The 19878-nt window shown below is 28.1% G+C and overlaps 1 protein-coding gene across 1 annotated transcript in view; it reads left to right on the forward strand.

Moving 5' to 3' along the window:
• LOC107449736 (histone acetyltransferase 1) overlaps positions 1-19878 on the forward strand; it is a 60558-nt gene that overhangs the window by 18896 nt on the left and 21784 nt on the right. Inside the window, exons 9-25 of the mRNA XM_016065364.4 lie at positions 8-103; positions 2560-2736; positions 2983-3123; positions 3313-3440; positions 5458-5578; positions 6570-6674; positions 7384-7542; positions 7628-7770; positions 8356-8536; positions 9111-9280; positions 11440-11530; positions 12212-12288; positions 13443-13560; positions 16764-16988; positions 17738-17830; positions 18811-18964; positions 19046-19149. Of these exons, the coding sequence (XP_015920850.2) occupies positions 8-103; positions 2560-2736; positions 2983-3123; positions 3313-3440; positions 5458-5578; positions 6570-6674; positions 7384-7542; positions 7628-7770; positions 8356-8536; positions 9111-9280; positions 11440-11530; positions 12212-12288; positions 13443-13560; positions 16764-16988; positions 17738-17830; positions 18811-18964; positions 19046-19149 (2283 nt within the window). The remainder of the gene's footprint in view (positions 1-7; positions 104-2559; positions 2737-2982; positions 3124-3312; positions 3441-5457; positions 5579-6569; positions 6675-7383; positions 7543-7627; positions 7771-8355; positions 8537-9110; positions 9281-11439; positions 11531-12211; positions 12289-13442; positions 13561-16763; positions 16989-17737; positions 17831-18810; positions 18965-19045; positions 19150-19878) is intronic.

The raw sequence follows: 19878 nt of genomic DNA on the forward strand, positions 1-19878 counted from the left end.
TTTTTAGAGTAAATATTATAACCAGTTATGGCTGGAAGACTTGGCTCTTAGATTATGCTGTGTATTAGCCTTAGACAAGTTCGGTGATTTTGTCTCGGATCAAGTGAGTAATTTCAAAAATGTATTGTAATTGTTAATCTTACTTCAAGTAATTTCCTAATTGCTGCATGAAATTCTTTGTTGTTAAATCAGGTTTATTACAAACTTTTGATTCTGATATTGTTGAGTTTTTTTTAATATTATAGTAAAAGAAATAGGTAAAACAAATTACTAATTTCTCCTTAATTTAACACTTTTTTTTCGTATATTACCAATATTTATTTATATAAATTTTTTATTATATTTTTTCCAAAAAATAATCTATATATTTTTAAAAATATATCATTCTTAGAATTTTTCATTTTCTCATTGTGAAAATTGCCTTTTTTAAAAAAATAATAATAATATAAGTATCAAAATACTTTTTGGGGGATAAAAGAAATACTTAAAAGCAATATGTAGCTTGTCGAAAACATGAATATAGAATATTCTTATATGATAAGAAGAGATAAAAATTTAATATTAGGCTTGTAAGTAATGTTGGTTCAGTGGTCTGAAATCCCTAAAATCAAATTCAGACTATTATGAAAAAATATTGAACGGTTCCTTGGATCAGCGATCAATCAAGCATAATGACAGTTTTTATTTACTGTTTTGGTCTGTGCTTCTTCATAATAATTTTGAATATTACACATTCTCTGTAATTTTTTATTTAATTTCTGTTTAATTACTTGTTTACTAAAATATAAATATTTTTATTCATTTATATAATTCGGTTCTGTTGATTTTTAAGCATTTTCAAAAATCTAATTGGGGCACGTGAACAGACCAGCAAATAAATGTATCTAGACTTGTCAATTATTTTTTGTTACTAATCCTTTAAACCAGTGACTAAATTTTCTTAATTTCTTCCCTTCCTTAATTCTGTTTCAGTGTTTTCATCTCAGAAAAAAAATGGGTGAGAACTTCTCACCCTTTCTCAAAAACAGGGTGAGATTTCAAAAAGTTAAGTGAGATTTCAAAAATTAAAAAAAAAAAGAAAAAACACCAAGAGACTTGAAGAAAAAATCATTTCTTTAATTATAATGTCTTTTTAACATCTTCTAATTTTTAAAGCATTGAATATTTTTGCTGCATCATCATATGGAAAATGTTCTACATCTACTTTTTCATCAGCTATTCTCATTAGGTTGCTCAAATGCGTATTTGTTTCGTTTTGATCGTTTCTATCCACATTTGTTTCATTTTCATTTGTCCGTTTCGGAGTAGAAGATAGTGGCTTTACAAGGTATTTGTCCATCTTACATTAACGAGCAAAAAATTTAAACATCTTACATGAAGAAACGGTAAACACGTGGTTGTAGAGAAATGCGTTCTGAAAGAGGTTCCGTGGGTCCGAAGGATGGTGTTCTGTTGTTCTTAAAGGTTCTGAACAATACTGGTAAATAGGGAAGCTAGATAATGGGGCAGATGTTGAAAATAATAAAAGATCCAGGAAGAAAATGAAACGGATTTTATTCTAAATGGCGCAAATGAGAATTTTTTTTCAAAATGCGAGAAATTTGCGAATTTTGAAATTGGTTTATAGAATGTGCGAATTTCTCGCGGTAATCATTTTTTAATGCGAGAATATAAAAAAATATGCGAGATTCTCGCGTTCTCGCGCTGTAGTGAAAACACTGTGTTTAAAGAAAAAATATAAATTCAAACCATCATAAAAAAATATATAAATGAACGAAACTGTTAGCAGCTTTTCAATGAAATTGTTACCAGGCATATCCTCTCTTGCAATGAAAATCTCATTCCTTATGCATTTATTAATTTGTCTGTGCTGGTTTATAACCTTGTAAAGTGTAAAACAGTGTCACTCAACCACTGTTCCAGGGCACTTCTGTGGGCCGCAAAATTTTAGAAATGATATTGTAAAAATTGTAATGTTTTTTTTATTAGTAAATTTTAAATTAAAGAAAAGTTTTCCATGCTTCAGCAACGTGAACATCTTGGTCTGCAATAGTCCTGTCTCTGACGATCTTAAAATGCTAAAATAAGTTGAAAATTTAATGACTATTAAAATTAGTAATTAACAAAATAAAGCAAACTAAATATTAACTTACAGAAGGAATTAAAAGCTAACAATTAATGTAAGCTAAGTAATTAAGAGTTATAAAAACAAATTATCAAAAAATTTGAAGCTTTAATTTTTCATTAAAAATATTCTTATTTTTAACTTGTAATTAATTCCTTAATAAACGTACTGTTGTTTTTGTCGTGCATATTTTATTCTATATTCAAAATTATCATCATGAACTATTTTACATGGTGTACATAGGTAATATTTACATAGGTAAGTAAACAACTTATATATTTATTTTCTTCTTTGCGTGCCGTCAAATTTCGAAATCGTTAAAAATGTGCCGCAACAAAATAAAAAGGTTGAGAATCGCTGGTGTGAAACATTATTTTCATAAATTTTGTTGTATATTTTAGTAATTATTTATTTTATTTTTTTGTCTTATTTAGGTTATTGCACCTGTGAGAGAAACATGTTCTCAAGTATTAGGGATAGTTACTAATTTATTATCAGAAGAAAGAGTTATAAAAGTCCTTCAGATATTATTACAGTTATTAAAGACACCTGCTTGGGAGGCTCGCCACGGGGGATTACTTGGTTTAAAATATATCCTTGCTGTTCGGAAGGTACATATGCATAATAAATATGTATAATAAATAAATATATATATTAAATAAATATATATATTAAAATAAAAAATTTGTAAATATGTATAATACATATGTATAAAAAAAATAATATGTGTAAAAAAATAAATTTTTATGTATAATAAGGTACATATGTATAAAATTTAGTAAATATGTATGATAAAATGGAAATAGCGTAAATGTTAATTTATTTAACATTGAAACTGATATTGCTTTTTGTTTTAGGACTTAAACTCAAATTTGATTCCAATGGTGTTTGATTCTGTTTGTAATTGTCTCACTGATAATGTAGACGACGTCAGTGCGGTTGCGGCTTCTGCATTAGTACCTGTGACGGATGTGATTGTTTCAGCATTACCAGACAAGGTTAGATAAATAAATAATTGAAAGTTGTATTTAAAATATAGATATGTAATAAAGATATTTACAAAATTACATTATAAAGGATATATTATGTAACAGATAATGAGATATTGTAATTTTCCTTACGTTCTTAATTAAATGTTTTTATAAACGTAGTTTCTGCATAATGTTTATAAAATATATTTCTTTTAGATCACTTCTATTTTGACCTCTCTGTGGGATGCTCTTTTGGATCTAGATGATTTAACAGTTTCTACGAGCTCCATTCTTCAACTCTTAGCATCTCTTTTATCATACTCTTCTGAATTTTGCTCAAATAGGTATGAGTTTTTTGCTCAATGTTTCCACTAAAATGGTTTAAGGTTATATAAAAAAAAAGCTTCTTTATTTTGTCATTTTTGAAAATTCTTATTTTTCTCATTAAAGGACTTGTGTCGGGAATGAGTTTTCTTTACAGTTCTAAAGATACTAGCCAAATTAAAATTTTTGTTTGTAAATATTTTACATTTGTGAAAATTACAGAGATGATTGTGTTCCAGAAAAAATTGGAATTTTTCGCTAACCGCGATCTGGAAGTTTCCTGAAATCCAAGCTCTAGAAGTTTCAAGAAATCATCGATCACATCTATGTATAAAAATTCTTGTATATTTTATTTAAAAGTATTAGAACTAGAATTTATACTTGTCATCTCTTTCAGTAATAAATATATTTTCTGGTGGAATAATAAATGTGATAAGAGATAGAAGTAAACTTTTTCATAATTATTCATTTAAATTATGCTGCATATAATTTGTTTAGAATTTCAAGTTTTGGAAATATCAATGATTTAAATTTATTAAGACATGAATTTTATGAAATGTGCCATTATGGATTTTTGAGTTGGGCTTGTAATTACCCCTGAAATTATGAATGAATTTTAAAATGTTAACAGATGTAGCCTGAAAAACTTTTTTGTTGACTGAAACCATAAAATAATGTAGGAAATTAAAGATAAAACAATATTTATACCAAAATATTACACTCAGACCTCATGTTTCGTTTTCTTGTATGTATTGTGTTGTTTTGACAGTTTTGTCACAAATGCTATTTTTATTATGTTAATAACATCTGTTTAGATTGTTTATGCTATCTAGCTGATTCTTGTGCTATCATTCATAAATTTGACCAGTATGTATAAAAAGACAGTAGCTCTTGATGCTAATGATGAATAAAATAATAAAATTTGTAACAGCTTGATGATAAACATCTTAAGCATCACATTTGATATTTATGCATCCGTTGATGAAAATGTTGAAACTTGTGGTGTTGCATATTCAAGAAATTGTTGCAGAAACTGAAGAAGTGCAAAGACCGATGAGCACTACAAAACAAAAAAAACAGTGCCACTTTTTAGATAAAAAAACTTCTAAGCCTTTGAAACAATGAGCATTTTTATGGTATCCATACCGACTTATAGAAAATTAATGGGAATCTGCTAAAAATGTTGAAAATTTGTTGTTTGCACTGAGAAGAAAATGGTGTGTTCAAACCAAACTTTTTAAATGATTTGAATGAATAAATGTGTTTATTCATCTATCTTTTAAATCATAAATATTTTTACTATAAGTACATAATTATTTTAGTGAAAATTTTTATATTTTAAATTTATTAATTTTCAAGTCCTTTACTTTCTTCATTCTTTCACTCACTTTCAACTGATGATTTACTATTTTATGTTGATCCGAGGTCATTTTTACATATTTATTGTTTGCAATGAATGAATGGTTCCATAAGAAATAGTTGATCAATGTTCTACTGTATTAAATCAAAATAGGCTTTTACTATTTGAAGAAACAATAGCTTGATTTTAAAATGCTTCCATTTTTGGCTGCACTGTTGCCTAATAAAACAAGCATGATTAGTCTAATTTAAAACTCAACATTTGAAACAATGCAATTTATTCGCTAAGCTTTCATATTCAGTCACCAATGGAATGTAGAAATTTCACTTTGGACTAGTGAATTAAAATTGACCAAAGTTTTTAGCTAACTGTGCTGAAAATACAGTTTTGTTGCAGTGTTAGCAGTTGAAAACTAATAGTGATTTAAAACTTACTTGAATTGTAGACGTGAACATTCAAATTACAATTTTTTAGTCAAAAGAAAGTCAGTTAATTTAAAAAATATTTATTTTAAGTAATTTTAAAAGTCTTGTTTCTCATGACCTGGAATGAAATTTTGTGATAAATGTTATTTATGTCATGTAAATAACTTCTTAGTAAAGTGCCATCCAAAATTTGGTGTTGCTTTATTTTTCTAAGTTTGTTGTTTGTCAATTTAAATGAAGTATGTATTTTAGCTGCCTGAGACTAGAAGAGCTTGTTCCTCGTGTTTGGCCTTTTCTAAATCACAGCTCATCAATTGTTCGAAAATCAGTCCTTCAAGCGCTCATCACCTTAACTTCGATAAATAATAATCAGGTAAAATTTAACAATTTTAATCCAATATCTTATTGAATTGTAATACTGAATTTTCAACTTTTGTTTTCTTTCTGAGTGTTTCTAGATTGTTCTTTCACATTTCTGTCATTTAATATTTTCTTTTTTTTTTCATATTTGAAGGGTTCACGCCAGTAATGTCGACAATTGCTGCCAAATATTCACAAATGTCACTAAAACCACTCGCTTAGCAACAAATTTGTCGTTTTTAAGTATGTTTTGAATTTAAAAATAATTACGAAAAATGTTTTTTTTTGTATCAAATTCCATGCATTTAAAAAAAATTTTGATTGTACTAATTTTTTTATTCAACGTTTTGTATGGAACAAAATTTTTAAATTTAATTGGTGAAATTTCAAATTTACTAGTTGTGCTGTGCTTTGGATTCATGAACTGACATTATGATTAATTGTTCATCAATAAAATAATATTTTTTGTTCTCTTAGAAATGATTTTATTTAAAATTTTATAGATAATTAATTTTTAATGTAACATTTTGTCCGTTCTTACTTTCTTTGTTTTCCTCATTTATTTATTTATTTTGGTCTCAGCATTCTAATCTCTGTGTTTAATCTTTTTATTAATATTATTTTAGCTTTTTTGCACTTAATTTTGATAAATACTAATCTTAAATTTTTATGGGCTAATGAACCTAATTAGTTTTAGAGTGGTAATATGGCAATTAATAACTTTGTGTACCATGACATGAATTATGGAATCGTAAAGTCGGTATTTCTTTTCAAGTTTAATATAAGTTTTTGGACCACTTAATGAATACCTAATGAACCACTAAATATTCATTACTGGTGTGAACTCTACTTATTTGTTATATATATATATATNTGATGAATAACAATACAAACATAACAATATTGCAACTTAATCGCCACCATTTTGAATTAATATATATATATATATATTAATTGAAGCTCTTTTTTGCTACACATTGAACTGTTTTGTTTGTTATTTTTAGACAAGTATTCTATGGTTTCCAGAAATATTACAACCTGCCTTAAGACTTTTGTTCCAAAGGAGCTTAGTGGAACCTCTCTCAGAAATCCATGTACTCTTGTTCCAAGTATGTATAAAAATTTGAATTTAAAAGTTGTAACTATTATAGTGTTCTATTTCCATCATTGTTTTATTTGTTGAAGCAGTTATAGAATTATTATTCTCAAAAATAAACTATCACTCAAATTTCCTTTGTTGACTAAAATTTACTCATTTCAATTTTAAATTCTCATGAAGAACTCAACTGTTTCTACAGGGTTTCTTCAGGTCAGGGAAAACCTGGAATTGTCAGGGAATTTTATTTTAACTCTAAAAATCAGGGAAAGCTGCACTTTTTTTTTACAAAAACCTGGAAAATAACCAGTCTTAAAATTGTCCGTAATAGTAATCAGTTATTGAGATTCAAGTTAAATAATTCTAATATCTATTATAATTATTTGTCGTAAGAATTGCACATTTTAGTCAAACTGAAATGTTTCCATCTTCCTTAAATGATATTTTTTTACACAGAAAATCTAATACTTCACATTACAAATAAAAGAATCAAAATTTTCTGATAAAAATGTGGTTGAGAGTGTTACACACCAGTGACCCATGCTTTCCAGAATACTATGGGATTATTACTCAGAAATGGATCGTAGTCAGTGCTGTGAGTCAGTCAGAACTATGCAGCCCCAGTTTTATTCTATTAATAGAGCTCACTCATTAAACCAAAAACATAAAAAAACAAAAATTGTCAATCTTCATTCTAATTGTAAACCCAATATCTATTTTAGGTCTGGAATAATATGATTTCTCATGCTCCTTTACTATCTGTTGTAACATCATCTCTCCAATTCTTAAGTCCCTGGTTGTCAATAATGATGCAGCCTGCCAATGTACCATATGATCCTAGTACTAATCCAGCCTGGCTGGCAATGCCTCATAAATTAAAAGTAAGTATGATGAATGTGTTTTTTATATGTTTTATTCTTTTTTATGTTCCTTCTTGCATTGTTCATAATTTCTTTTTTATGATAGGAAAAAACGTCAGGTCGTTCTCGGTTTTCAACTGGAGAAAAACCACCTCCTGAACAGTATTATATTGGCGGCAATAGTCCTGGAAATGAAAACTCCAAGGAGCGAGAATTAAACATAATCCAAGCCAAAATAACTGCTGCAAAGTATGTTTAAAACAAAGTAAATTTTTTTAAATAATTTAATAAATTTTTCAAAAAAAAATGGTAAAGAGTTCTGCTTTTTTTTTAAAAGTTTAATAAAAGGAAATATTTTTTTTTTGCATTTTATAAAAAAAGTACCTCTTTTTTAAATTCTCAAAGGCTTAATTTTAAAAGTTTTTTCTTATTTATGCAAATGCTACTTAAAATCACATATAGTTATTGGTATACACACGGTTTAAAATTACACATAGTGAGTTGTATTGACATTTGATTTAAAAATCCCACATTGGTGTTCATATTGACGTAAAATTAAAAATCACACATTGGAATTCGTTTTCATGTAAAATTTTACAATTCATATTGCTCTTGCAAGCACAGAACCAATCTTACACAATGCAGGTCAATGCCTAAACTTTTTTGATATCGCGGCTCTTATTTATAATTATATTATATGAAAAAGTTTATTTTACTTCTAAAATTTATATATCAAATATTTCTTTAAAGGAGTCAAGACATTTTATGCATTTCTTGTACTTGTTTTATCTGCTAAGCAATTATAATTTTTAATTCAACATTTTTGTTTTATAGGTTTATAGGTGTACTTGTTTCGTATATTAGAAAAGATGTTCCAGGTGTCAAGTTTACACCTGAAATTGATACTCCTCTCAATTCTTTTATAAAATTTTCTCTTTTCCATTTGAATTCCAAATCTGCTCAACAAAGGCTGGCAATTTCTTTAGTACTGAATGAATGGGCTAAATGTGATGAGGTGAGTCATCATGTCTTATAATCTTCTATTTAATTTGAGTGAATGAAATATTTTTACTCTTTCTGTCTTATATATAGATTCCCAAACTAAGCATCTTAACCCAAACATGGGTAAATGAGTAAAAGGATATAGGGGGGAAAGTTCGTTGTAAAATAAGTTTTCTCTTCTGTGCCAATCATGAACATTGTACGAAAAGTAAGTAAAAGGAAGGGAGACCATTTACTAGTTCCAAACTGAATGAAAGGATGAATGGCCAGTATTGGTCACTCGCATGTTTATCTAATAGCTAACAATGTTTCTATTACTTCTATTCTATGGAGTTTTTGATTTTCTATCTAATACTAGGATTCCCAATCTACAAAAATCTCCATGAAAATATGGGTCTCTAAATCAAATTATGTACAGTGAAAAGTACCATATCGAGAATAGTCAGTTTCAGTGTAAAAACTTCAATTTTTTTTCATTTATTTATTTATTTTCTTTAATGAATGACTTTTTCCTATTTAGCATTTATCTATTAATATTTGTATTTTTCTCTCCACATAATGCATAACAGATATTTAATTTATTTTAGGAGTTTGATTTCCCGCCTTCTGTCAAGGAAAAATGTCTAGAATGTTTGAATGAAACAGTATATTTTGATGAAATAGCAGTTGCTTTTACAAGGCTTCAACAAGAGTGTAAAGATTTTATATCACTTTTAAAGCATTATTCCATTCCTGTTGATCCCACGTTTCTGACAGGGTAAATATAATTTTTTTAATCCATTTTATTTTATGTCCTACACTGGTACTTAACGTCTTCAATATAATTATAAATATAGAATAAAGTATTATTATTCATATCAATAAATATGAATAAAAATTGAATTATAATTATTTTTAAAAAAAAAACTTCATTATTGCATGAAAATGCTTTATTTTTTATTGTTTATTGCAAGTAACTTATGTTATATATTTTTTTAAAATTTTGGTTAAGTGTAATTTGTTTACACATGGTTCGTAGCGTTTTTAAAAAGTGCTTATTTTCATTTTTTAAAAACCGCTAAAGATGCTTTTTTTCATTGGGGATTTTTAAAAAGTGCTAAATTTTTCCTTTTCGAAAATAAGATTTTTCTCTTTACCCTTTCGATTTTCGTCGTGTATTATGCAATAGCTTGCTTTTCACATTGTTCTATTCAACATTTTCACAATTCCTTCAACCACAATCTATTTTGGTGCTCCGTCGGTCCATAGCGAATGAAATCGCCAATCATTTTACATGTTTGATGAAATACTTCCGAGCTGGGATCAGTGAGATTCTTGCACTCTCATGTGCAACTCTGCTGCAGTTTGCAAGATATTCTCTATTTCAGGCTTCATTTTCCACCGTCTGATATCTAATCAAAAAACCTCCTTTGATAATTTTATACTAGCTAATATAATCAAGAAAACAGTTCTTTGTCAGAAACTGTTTATTTTATCATGATCACGTGAAGTATTTGAAAATAATTGTACATTTTGTTAATGTATATAGTGCTTAAAAATATTTTTGAGTGCTTAAAAGGTGCTTATTTTTTGTTGAAAGATTTGACTACGCACCCTGTTACATCAATTAATTATGCTGTAAAAATTCAGATGTACAAGTGGAATTCCTAATTTAACCCAGCTCCGAAGGAAAGTATTTGAGAAAATACTAAAGACTAAGAGTGCAGGACAAGAGTGCACAACCTGCTTAAGTACAGATTATTTAGAAAGGAAAAGGCTAAATACAATCTTTTACAACATTTAGAGGTAAAACAGTCTAGTCAAGGAGTTGTTATCTTTCATGAATATGTATTATTTCAAAGGATAATAGCTATACCCTGTCCCCCAAAACCCATCCTTTGGCGATAAGAAAGCCAATAGCAATCTTTTCCGAACTTAACCAAATCAAAGTCACAAATGAGGATACAAAATCAGAATAATAACATTTTCAGTATAAGTAACAATAGGATTCTTAAACATATAACATATAAACATATTCACAAAAGTTACTGAAACTCTGTAAAATAAATTATCTATTGTTATTTTGGTACAAAAGTTCACATAAAATTTCATCTAGAAGTAAGTGTAAATAACTATATACAGTGGGTTATCATTATGGCAACTATGTACTTAAGCGCAACAAATTTGAGATTGAAAAGTGTAAAGATATGATTCAATATCAATAGTGAAGATACAATTTACATATGTGTAAAAATTTAACATAGAATTACTTGGATAACAATGATCTAAGGAGTTTTACCACTCCATATATTAACATTTAGTTAACTTAAACAAAATTTTTTTCTTAGATTTTTTTTTTTGTTTTTTTTTTTTGCATTTTTTCAGCATTGTCCTTTTTTTATTTTGAAAGAAAAAAAAAAGAAGAAAGAGCTCTCACATTAGTTGAAAAAGGTCTTACTATTTTTTTTGTTAAAGAAGGAATAATCTTTTCTAATCAGGTTACTTAGAAAATAAAGAAACAGCTATCAGTAAACTCAAAATAAATTTGATTTGTGCTATACTGTGTTGCAACAAGATTGAAAGTACAAAGAAATTTCAATTCAATTTGCTGTGAGACCCATTTAATACTGTATACATGTATGCAACATATTGACACAAGAGTTTATCTAAAATCTTCACCTTAACAGATAAATATATACATAAACATAGACCTAGTTAGGAAACATTTAATCTTTTTAATAATTTGGGCAATTTTATTTTCAATGTTCTGAAAAACTGGAGTAGCAGTACTCTTTGCTGTATGATATGACTCATTTGTATACAGGGTGTATGCATATATGTTTGTATTATGGTATGTAAAATTTGTTCCATGCCTGTATTATCGTATGTAAAATTTATTTATTCTTACAAACAAGTAAGTTTTCATATTTTTTGTAGATCTGTATTTACATTTGAGCAAATTCTCAGCTTTACGGCATCTGTAGCTAGTTCTTTGTGTACAATTAAGTTAAAAGCAAAAATTCAAGAGGTAAGACTACTTTTTATTTGTGTTTTACTCAAATCACTCAATTATTGTTTGTGTGTGATTGTTTATATTTTTTATCATGCTGACTTATATTAGCTCATATATTTTATTTATTGAACCTATTACTCTGTTGAGATTTAATCCTTGACTAAAATACTTTAGATTTTGTTTGTTTGAAATCTAGTTTATCACTCAGTTTTTTATTTACCATGCATTTTATTTGATTTTAAATTCCGTCACTATATTTCAATGCAGTGATGTTTCCATACATAAAAATGTCTGATTAGCAATTACTATTTTTCAACTTATTAGATTCAAATTTAATTTGGTTTAAAACAAAAATGAGAAGAGAAAAAAGCAGATCTAAGCATCAAATAAAAAAAGTTGAAATGACTGAGATACAAATTAAGATACTAAGAAACCATCATATAAAGAAACAGGCAAATACATAAAGCAATCTCTTTTTAATCAATTAGAAAATCCTATTTTAAAGAATATAATTGATTCATGAAACAAGACTGCAAAAAACATAGTATGTTCAAGCTCCTAATAAATAAAAAAAATTGAGTCTACATCTGTAGAAAGTTTACATCTGTAGAATACAATCTGTACTAATACATCTGTTGAAAGTTTTAGAAAAAAAATAATATTTTTCATAAATTTTAAGGAATTTTTCTTTTTTAGACTGTTGAAGAAAGAAGAAGAATATTGGTGAAAAATACAAACCAAACTAGCAGTGATTTATCTAATTTATCTATCATGTAAGCAGCATTTTTTATAATCTATAAATTTTCTATTTATTTTAATGTGTTTGAATATACTATTTGTGATATAGATTATCTCCTGAAATTGAAATCTTAAAAAATATGTGTATATAATTTTTGAAAACTGAAAAGGATTTTTAAATGTACTTTTTACAAAGAAAAGATTATTATATTATAACTAAAGCTGTAAGTTTGGTAGCAGAATTTACCGGGACTATTTGCAGCATAATCTTAATGAATTTAAATTCGTCTTTGACTCAGTCAGACAGAGACTATTATTGTAAACATTAGGCTTAATCTAACATATATTTATCAATTTTTTTGTGTAAAGCTGTTATATTTGATATAAATAAAGCTGTACGTCTGTTTGCAGAATTTACCAACTCAATTTGAAGCTAATCTATTTGCAGCTAATCTTCATAAATTTAAATTTCTTTGCAACTCAGTCCAAGTCAGGCAGAGGCTATTTTTGTAAATCTAACATACATCTTAATCTAACATATGTTTAGCAAATTTCGCACTGAACTAAACTTAACTAAACTTACTGCTAAAACTTATGCATAAAAAGTTTGATTTCAAAATTAATGAAATTTTGATTTTATTTTTCAATAATATTTTCTGGGAAATAGGAATACATTCCTATCCGATCTATTTACAGCTTGTAACCAAATAACCACTTGGTTACAGGTTGTATATGGACTGCATAAGATTTTTAAAAAACTTCACTGAAAGAATATTTGAAACTCTTAAAAAACATTGTATTTTACTTATATTATTTTTATTATATAGCTATTATTATTATTACTATTTTAGTTTTTAAATCGTTTAGAAATTATTTTAGAGTAAAGAAATTATCTGCAAGAATGGTGTTAAATCTGTAGTGTCTACTGCTGTGATGCAGGATTTGGTGCCTGACACCAAAATATTATCTACCAGTCCCTAAGAAAACTAAAATAATCTTCATTTCTCAAAAATAAGTTTTGTCTAAAATAATATGTAGAAATGTTATTTAGAAAAAAATAAATTGATTTATTATTATTAAAAAAATGTGTTTTGAATATGGAATGAGTATGCTAAGCTTAGTTTGTCTGATTCCTAACATTTGATTTGTCTTGAATAAACTTCGTCATGCGAATATATATTTCTTTCAGGGTGCAATCCTCTATTGCTGGGGCTCTGGTTTCCTTTAAATACTTACCTGAAAAATTAAATCCTGTAATCAGACCCCTGATGGATTCCATTAAAAAAGAAGAAAATGCAATATTACAAGTAATATTTTTTTTTATGAATTATTAGAATAAATGACATTTAAATTTTTTTTTTGTAATTTTCAGAATGTACCTTATATTCTATTTTTAATATCAAGGAACAATAATATTTTGCAAGAGTTATATTTTTTGAATTTTGCAAAAAATATTTCTCAATTACCGTAATTTCTCATGCATAGTCCGCACCATAGTATAGTCCGCAGACCCGATTTTATATAAAGAAGAATTTCAAAAATCGTCAGATAGTCCGCACCACCGAATAGTCCGCGGACTATACGTCTGAAATTACATTATTTTAAAGTGGAAATATTAATGTATTTTAGAAACTAAGAACTAAGTATAAATAGAAAAAAATACTTACTTACTAATATACCTTTAGAAATAAAACGCTAAATACATCAGTATCAGAATTAAACAGTTCTAATATATTTTCGGGAAGAGTGTCCGAAAGTTCATTTTCAGCATCACTATCTTCACTGTCAGTGATTTCCTCGCTTTCACCAACAGTCCCGGCTTTTATAAATCCCGATCGGATTGTTGACACTTTAACACTTTTCCAGGATTTATCGACCCATTCGGCAACTTCAGTGTATGAAGCGCGTCTCATATTTCCTCCTTTTGTGAAAGTATATAAACCTTCCGACATCTAGTTCTCCCAGCAAGCACGTACGTGGGACTTGAAACTTTTGTTCACGCTAATATCCAGAGGTTGCAGGATTTTTGTTAAACCTCCTGGAATAACGCTAAGTTCTACACCGATGTTTTTTTTTAGCTTCCGCCTTTACACTGTCTTTTATGTGTGCCCTCATGGAATCCATAATTAGTACTCCTTTGAAATTGAAGAAGGCACCTTCTCACTTCTTCCAAACTTCTTGAAACCAATCGAGCATAATGTCCTCGTTGCACCAACCCTTTTCATTGCACCGTATTACGACGCTTCGAGGATAATTTTCCTTGGGAATTGTTTTTCTCTTAAAGATTAAGTGCGGCTTCAACTTTGTGCGGTCAGCACAGCAGGCGAGCATCACTGTGAAATGGGTCTTTTCTTGGCCAGTTGTTGTTATTGATGCTGTTTTCGCTCCACAAGTATCGACGGTGTGATTCGGTGGACAATCAAATGTTAATGGAACTTCGTCTATATTTATAATATTTTTTAGGGAATACTTCCCTTCTGCAATAACTTTCCTTGTAAACTGAAGGAAAGAAGCTTTTTTTTTTCATCTGCCTCGTCCGGAACAGCCTAACACATTGTTGTTCTGCTGTGAACTCTCAAGTAACGCATGAAGCGGTAAACCCAATTTATTTCTCTCTTGAAATCCGTTATCTGCATCTCTTCTGCCATGGACTTTGCTCGGAGACGGATTTTAACTGTTGAAATGGAGCGTCCGGCATTTCTTTGGTCGAGAACCCATCTCAGTAAATTTTCCTTTACAGCTGGCCACTTTACTTTTTCGTACCGATTGGATAGCTTTCTTCTCATGCTTTTCAACACATCCTTTTGTTTGCGCCAATTTCTCACCGCTTTCTCGTCCACTTCAAAATAACGGCCCGCTTCTCTATTTCCATCTTTTTCAGCTTTCAGAACTACCTTTTTTTAAAACTCAGCAGTAAAACTCCGGCAATGTTTCCCAGACATAATGTTGGATCAACATTATCGAAGATGAAAGACAAAATACGAAAACAAAATACTGTGCAACGTGCTATCCTCGTGATAAGTGGTAATGAAATGTGAATATGTTAAAACAAAACGAAAATAGTATAAACTAAACAAAAATATTATCAAAGGAAAAATATTAATAAAACAAAAACACATCAGAATTGAAGATGAAACGATTTAAAAAAATAATAATAAGCTGAGGAAGATGATCGAAATCAGACAGAAATATGAGCAATGAAAAAAAAACAATAAAAAGCTCTCTCTCAAGCATTTAAAACAAGTTTCTATTTTTAGCAATTCCTCCCCCTATTTTTGCTTCTCAAATCAGGTTTTTTTTTTTTAAATAACTCCGCCTAGGAAGGTCTTTCTTTTATCCCCTGTCTGAAATTCTCACACACTTAGCTTTTTCCCCTCTTCACTGACCCTCAGTTGAAAGTTTGAAATTCTTCTGGAACATTTTAATTGTAAGATTATTCAAGGTTATTGCAAGCTCATCAGCACCCTTTATTCATCAAACATTCACATGCTTTTAACAAGCAGCTGAAGAAAAAAAGGGAGTGGAGAGAGGCATTCATGACAAGTGGAAGAGACATATTTCCTGAAAAAAGCAGGGGGGGGGAGTGTTTGTTTTACAGTTGAGGTTATCACTGGCCCCACCCTGATTTTCTTCATTCATTCCTTTCTGATTTATGCTTCTCCACTCCACGCCCATTTCCTACACTCAACAACTGTCCATATGATGGAAGGGAAAGAGAGACTTAGTTCTCTTGTGGATAGTGGTCTCCAGAAAGTGATTCCAAGCAAGGTCTCGCGCTGTTGTTTATATTTGATCATATCAGAACTGCATGTTTTTTAAATGTCACCGATTTTAACCGTGAACAACCAGCGTATTATCCGCACTGGTGGATAGTCCGCAGCTTCAAAAATTCACATTTTAAACACAGATAGTCCGCGGACTATACGCGCGAAATTACGGTATAAAGATCTTTACATGTATATTTTTATAAAAAATCCAACAAAATTAAGGAATTTTTAAGATATTATTGTTAACCATGTTATTGAAATATATTTTTTCTTACACTTGGTTATTAGAAAAATTGCAGCCTATTCTTTTGTAAGTTTTTCTGATAAGTTAAAATATGTTTTTGACAATAATTTGCTCCAGAAATGCACATTTTTATGTGCATGAGAAGTATGTTTGGAGTTATAAATATGTAACTGAAATGGAATATTAAACCAACATTTCAGCAGAATAGGTTTTGTGCATGAATATTTACCTAGTATAGAAATTAGTGAAAGGTCCTTTGAAGTAGTTAAGAACTTTGTGAAGGGTCCTTTTTTGAGTTTTGGATCTTCGCAAATGTTTCTTACACATATGCAATTTCTTTCTTCATTGACTCCTGAAAATATGTCTTAAAAGTTATTGTAATTTCGATATTATTTTATTTTATTATATTTGTGTATTAAATTCATATACTCCAAGCTGTTATTGAAAAAACTAAATAATATTTTTTTTCTATGTGTCTAATGCTGCTTTCATTTTTTAGCGAGCATCTGCTAAACATTTAGTGAACTTGATGAAATTGTGTTTTGAAAGAAGCAATGCTCCAAATGCTAAAATCATAAAGAATTTGACAAGTTTCCTTTGCTATGATATCATTAATTGGAACATGAGCAATGAAATTGTTGCTTCTGGTGGAAATGGTTCAGTCAATGAAAATCACATACAACAAAAAACATGTGAAATAATTTCTCTCTCTAATATGCAAAAGGTAGTTTGATTTTTTACACTTTCGAAGTTTTATATATTGATTTAGTTTTTTATGTATAAGAAAATAAGGAAAGCATAATCAGTTATACCATACAGCTGAGAGATTAGTAAGAACATAACATACTTTAAATGTTTATGAATTTTTTGCAGTTCTTTATCTTAAAAATATATATTATATCCTTTTTATTTTAATACTTGTGTCATAATATAAAATCATTTTATGAAAAAATTACATAGTACAGTAGGGAACCGATTATCCGGAATGATCAGGACCATTGCTATTTCCGATAACTGATTTTTCCCGTTTTCTGAATCGCTGCAAAAAGCCGTTTTTTTATTATTTATTCTTAAACCCAACTAAAAAATATAATATTTGGAAATAATCTTAGAAAGAAGAAAAACCGTTAAATTAATACACTAATGATTATTTCCAAAATGATGGTAAGGTAAACGTCTTTCAAAAAAGAACGAAAAATCCTAATATCTTATAAGGAAAAGAAAAAAAATTTTTTAAAAAAATGGCAGGAAAATTTATTGAATTTTGTTCCGGTTTTCTGATTTCCAGATAACGGGTTCTGTACTGTACATATTTTTATTACCTTATTAAAACTTTTTATTTAAATTGAACCGAAGCTGTTATAAATAAAAATATTACACTGTTGTGTTAAAAAAAAGATAGAAAGTGCTGTGTTATAAGTTTTTTATTATATTATTTTGTGATGATCAAATCTTTTTTCATTATGCTTAAAGGCAGCAGAAAAAGTTGTACTTCGTCGAAGTAACTCAACAACATCTAAGAAAGCGCTGTCTTTTTCTCCTGATGAAAATCCCATTGAAAATGAGGTAACTTTGTAATGTATTATATAATAAATTGGTTCGAGTGATGCTTTTATTAATCTTTATCCCAGGAGTGTTTGTGGTCTGATATTTCCAAAAATTTTAAGCTTTTATTTACAAAAAGACTGGAGATTTTTTTTTAAAAAAGATAGTCATTTTAAAAAATAGCTGTGAATAAAATAAAATAAATTGCTGTAAAATAGTGTAATATCTTGATATTTCAAAAGTTTCTGCCTAAGCTATGGGTACATTTACTTTATTTTTTATGGTGATTTGTTATTTTTTATTTTCTATTCTTGTTAGATTGTTGTATTAAAAACTTTTCTTGATTAAAAACTTTTGAACTTTAGTATTTCTGTCTCAGTAATAACTGTCCATAAATAAAAGCAGTTTTTTTTTTTTAAAATCATGCTTGCTTGTTAGAAATTGTAAGAACAAATTATGTGAAAAAAAAATATTGGTTTTATTTATGTTACATTCTTTTTAGATACAGTAGATATTTTTTAGTTAAATCCTTATTATGTGGCATTTTTTTAGCCTGTTTTTATAGATTCATTAAAAATGGAGTACTGTAAGTAAGATTATGATACTGAAAAAATTTTTTTCTTCATTTTAAAAATGAACGTTGTATTGTTCAGTGTATTTTTAGAAATGCTTTAAAAGAAAAGTGTTATAGTATTAAGTAGGTAAAAAATGAGCAAAATTTAGAAATCAAGCTCCTAATTTCCAGTAGCAAAATTTCTTAATTTTGCCTTGTATTTAAAGACATTAAAGCTTGGAGGTAGCATGAATTTAAATGAATAACTACACAAAGAAAAACTACATAATGAAAAACTACTAATGAATAGCTATGCGATAATGTAAGTAATTTTGCAAACTGATTAATAATAAATACTTCTAAAGCTTTGCTGATAAACTAACTTAAATAGTTGCAGTTTTATTATTTAATTGTGTTTCTATGCATTCATTTCTAATATTTCATTTAGTTGCAAAAGAGTAACGAACTCCAAGCTAGAGGTGCTACTAACGTTTTCACTCATGCTGCAGAACATTTTGGAGTGGATTTGCAGAGCAGATTGCCAAGATTATGGGAATCTGTATTTCAACCACTTAATTCTTACATTAATCCTAAAGAAACAGGTAAATATTTGATGAACTTTATGCATAAAAAATTTGCACAGTATGTATGCATGTTTTATAATTTATATTTTGATTATTTAGGATGTGATATGTTTAATAAGGAAATAAATATAATCGAGTTGTTGTGTAGTTTACAAGTTCTAAGAGTCATTTGTCCTTATCTTCATCCAAAACTCCATTCTGAGGTAATTATTATATATTTATTTTTAATATGCATTTTTAATTATTTGGTTGTATTTGTGGGACATTATGTAATTACATCTTTAATATATACTTTTAGAATTGTTGTCAAAATGAAAATTATGTATACATTAGTGGTCAGGCACAAATATTTAAACTAAGAGAAAACTGCATTGAAATCTGTGTAGAAATCGGGGTAAAAAACAGGTTGATTTGCTGATGAAATTAATCTCAGCTTTCTCCAGCAATCAAATAGGTTTTGGAGTTTTCATTTCTGTGTTCCTCAGTAGTGATTTGTTTTATTTTCACACTTAAATTTTTAATCTGCAACTCCTAGAGTGCTTTCTTTTTTTTAATTTCATATTTGATGAGGATTCTAATAATATAAAGGGTTGAACATCATCTACATATATTTTTCATATTGTTTATATAAATGCCTTATTTTTTATTTCTAAAATTAGAAATTAAACTTAAAGCATACTTCAGTTAATATGCTTAAATTAATATGCTTCAGAGATAAATATACTTAATTTTTCTAAAAAATTGAATGAAAAAATGCTAAAAGTTTTTGCTATTTATATTATCAAATCTAAGTTCTTTAGCAAATTCTTATTCTTGTTATAAATTGTTGTTTTTATTTATTATTATTTTTTTTTATTTATTTATTTATTATTATTTTTTTTTTTAGTTGTATGAGCTGTTTTTTGATAATTGTTTAAAATCTTTCTTATTTT

The sequence above is a fragment of the Parasteatoda tepidariorum genome, chromosome 7 (genome assembly GCF_043381705.1).
Source record: "Parasteatoda tepidariorum isolate YZ-2023 chromosome 7, CAS_Ptep_4.0, whole genome shotgun sequence".
NCBI lineage: Eukaryota > Metazoa > Arthropoda > Arachnida > Araneae > Theridiidae > Parasteatoda > Parasteatoda tepidariorum.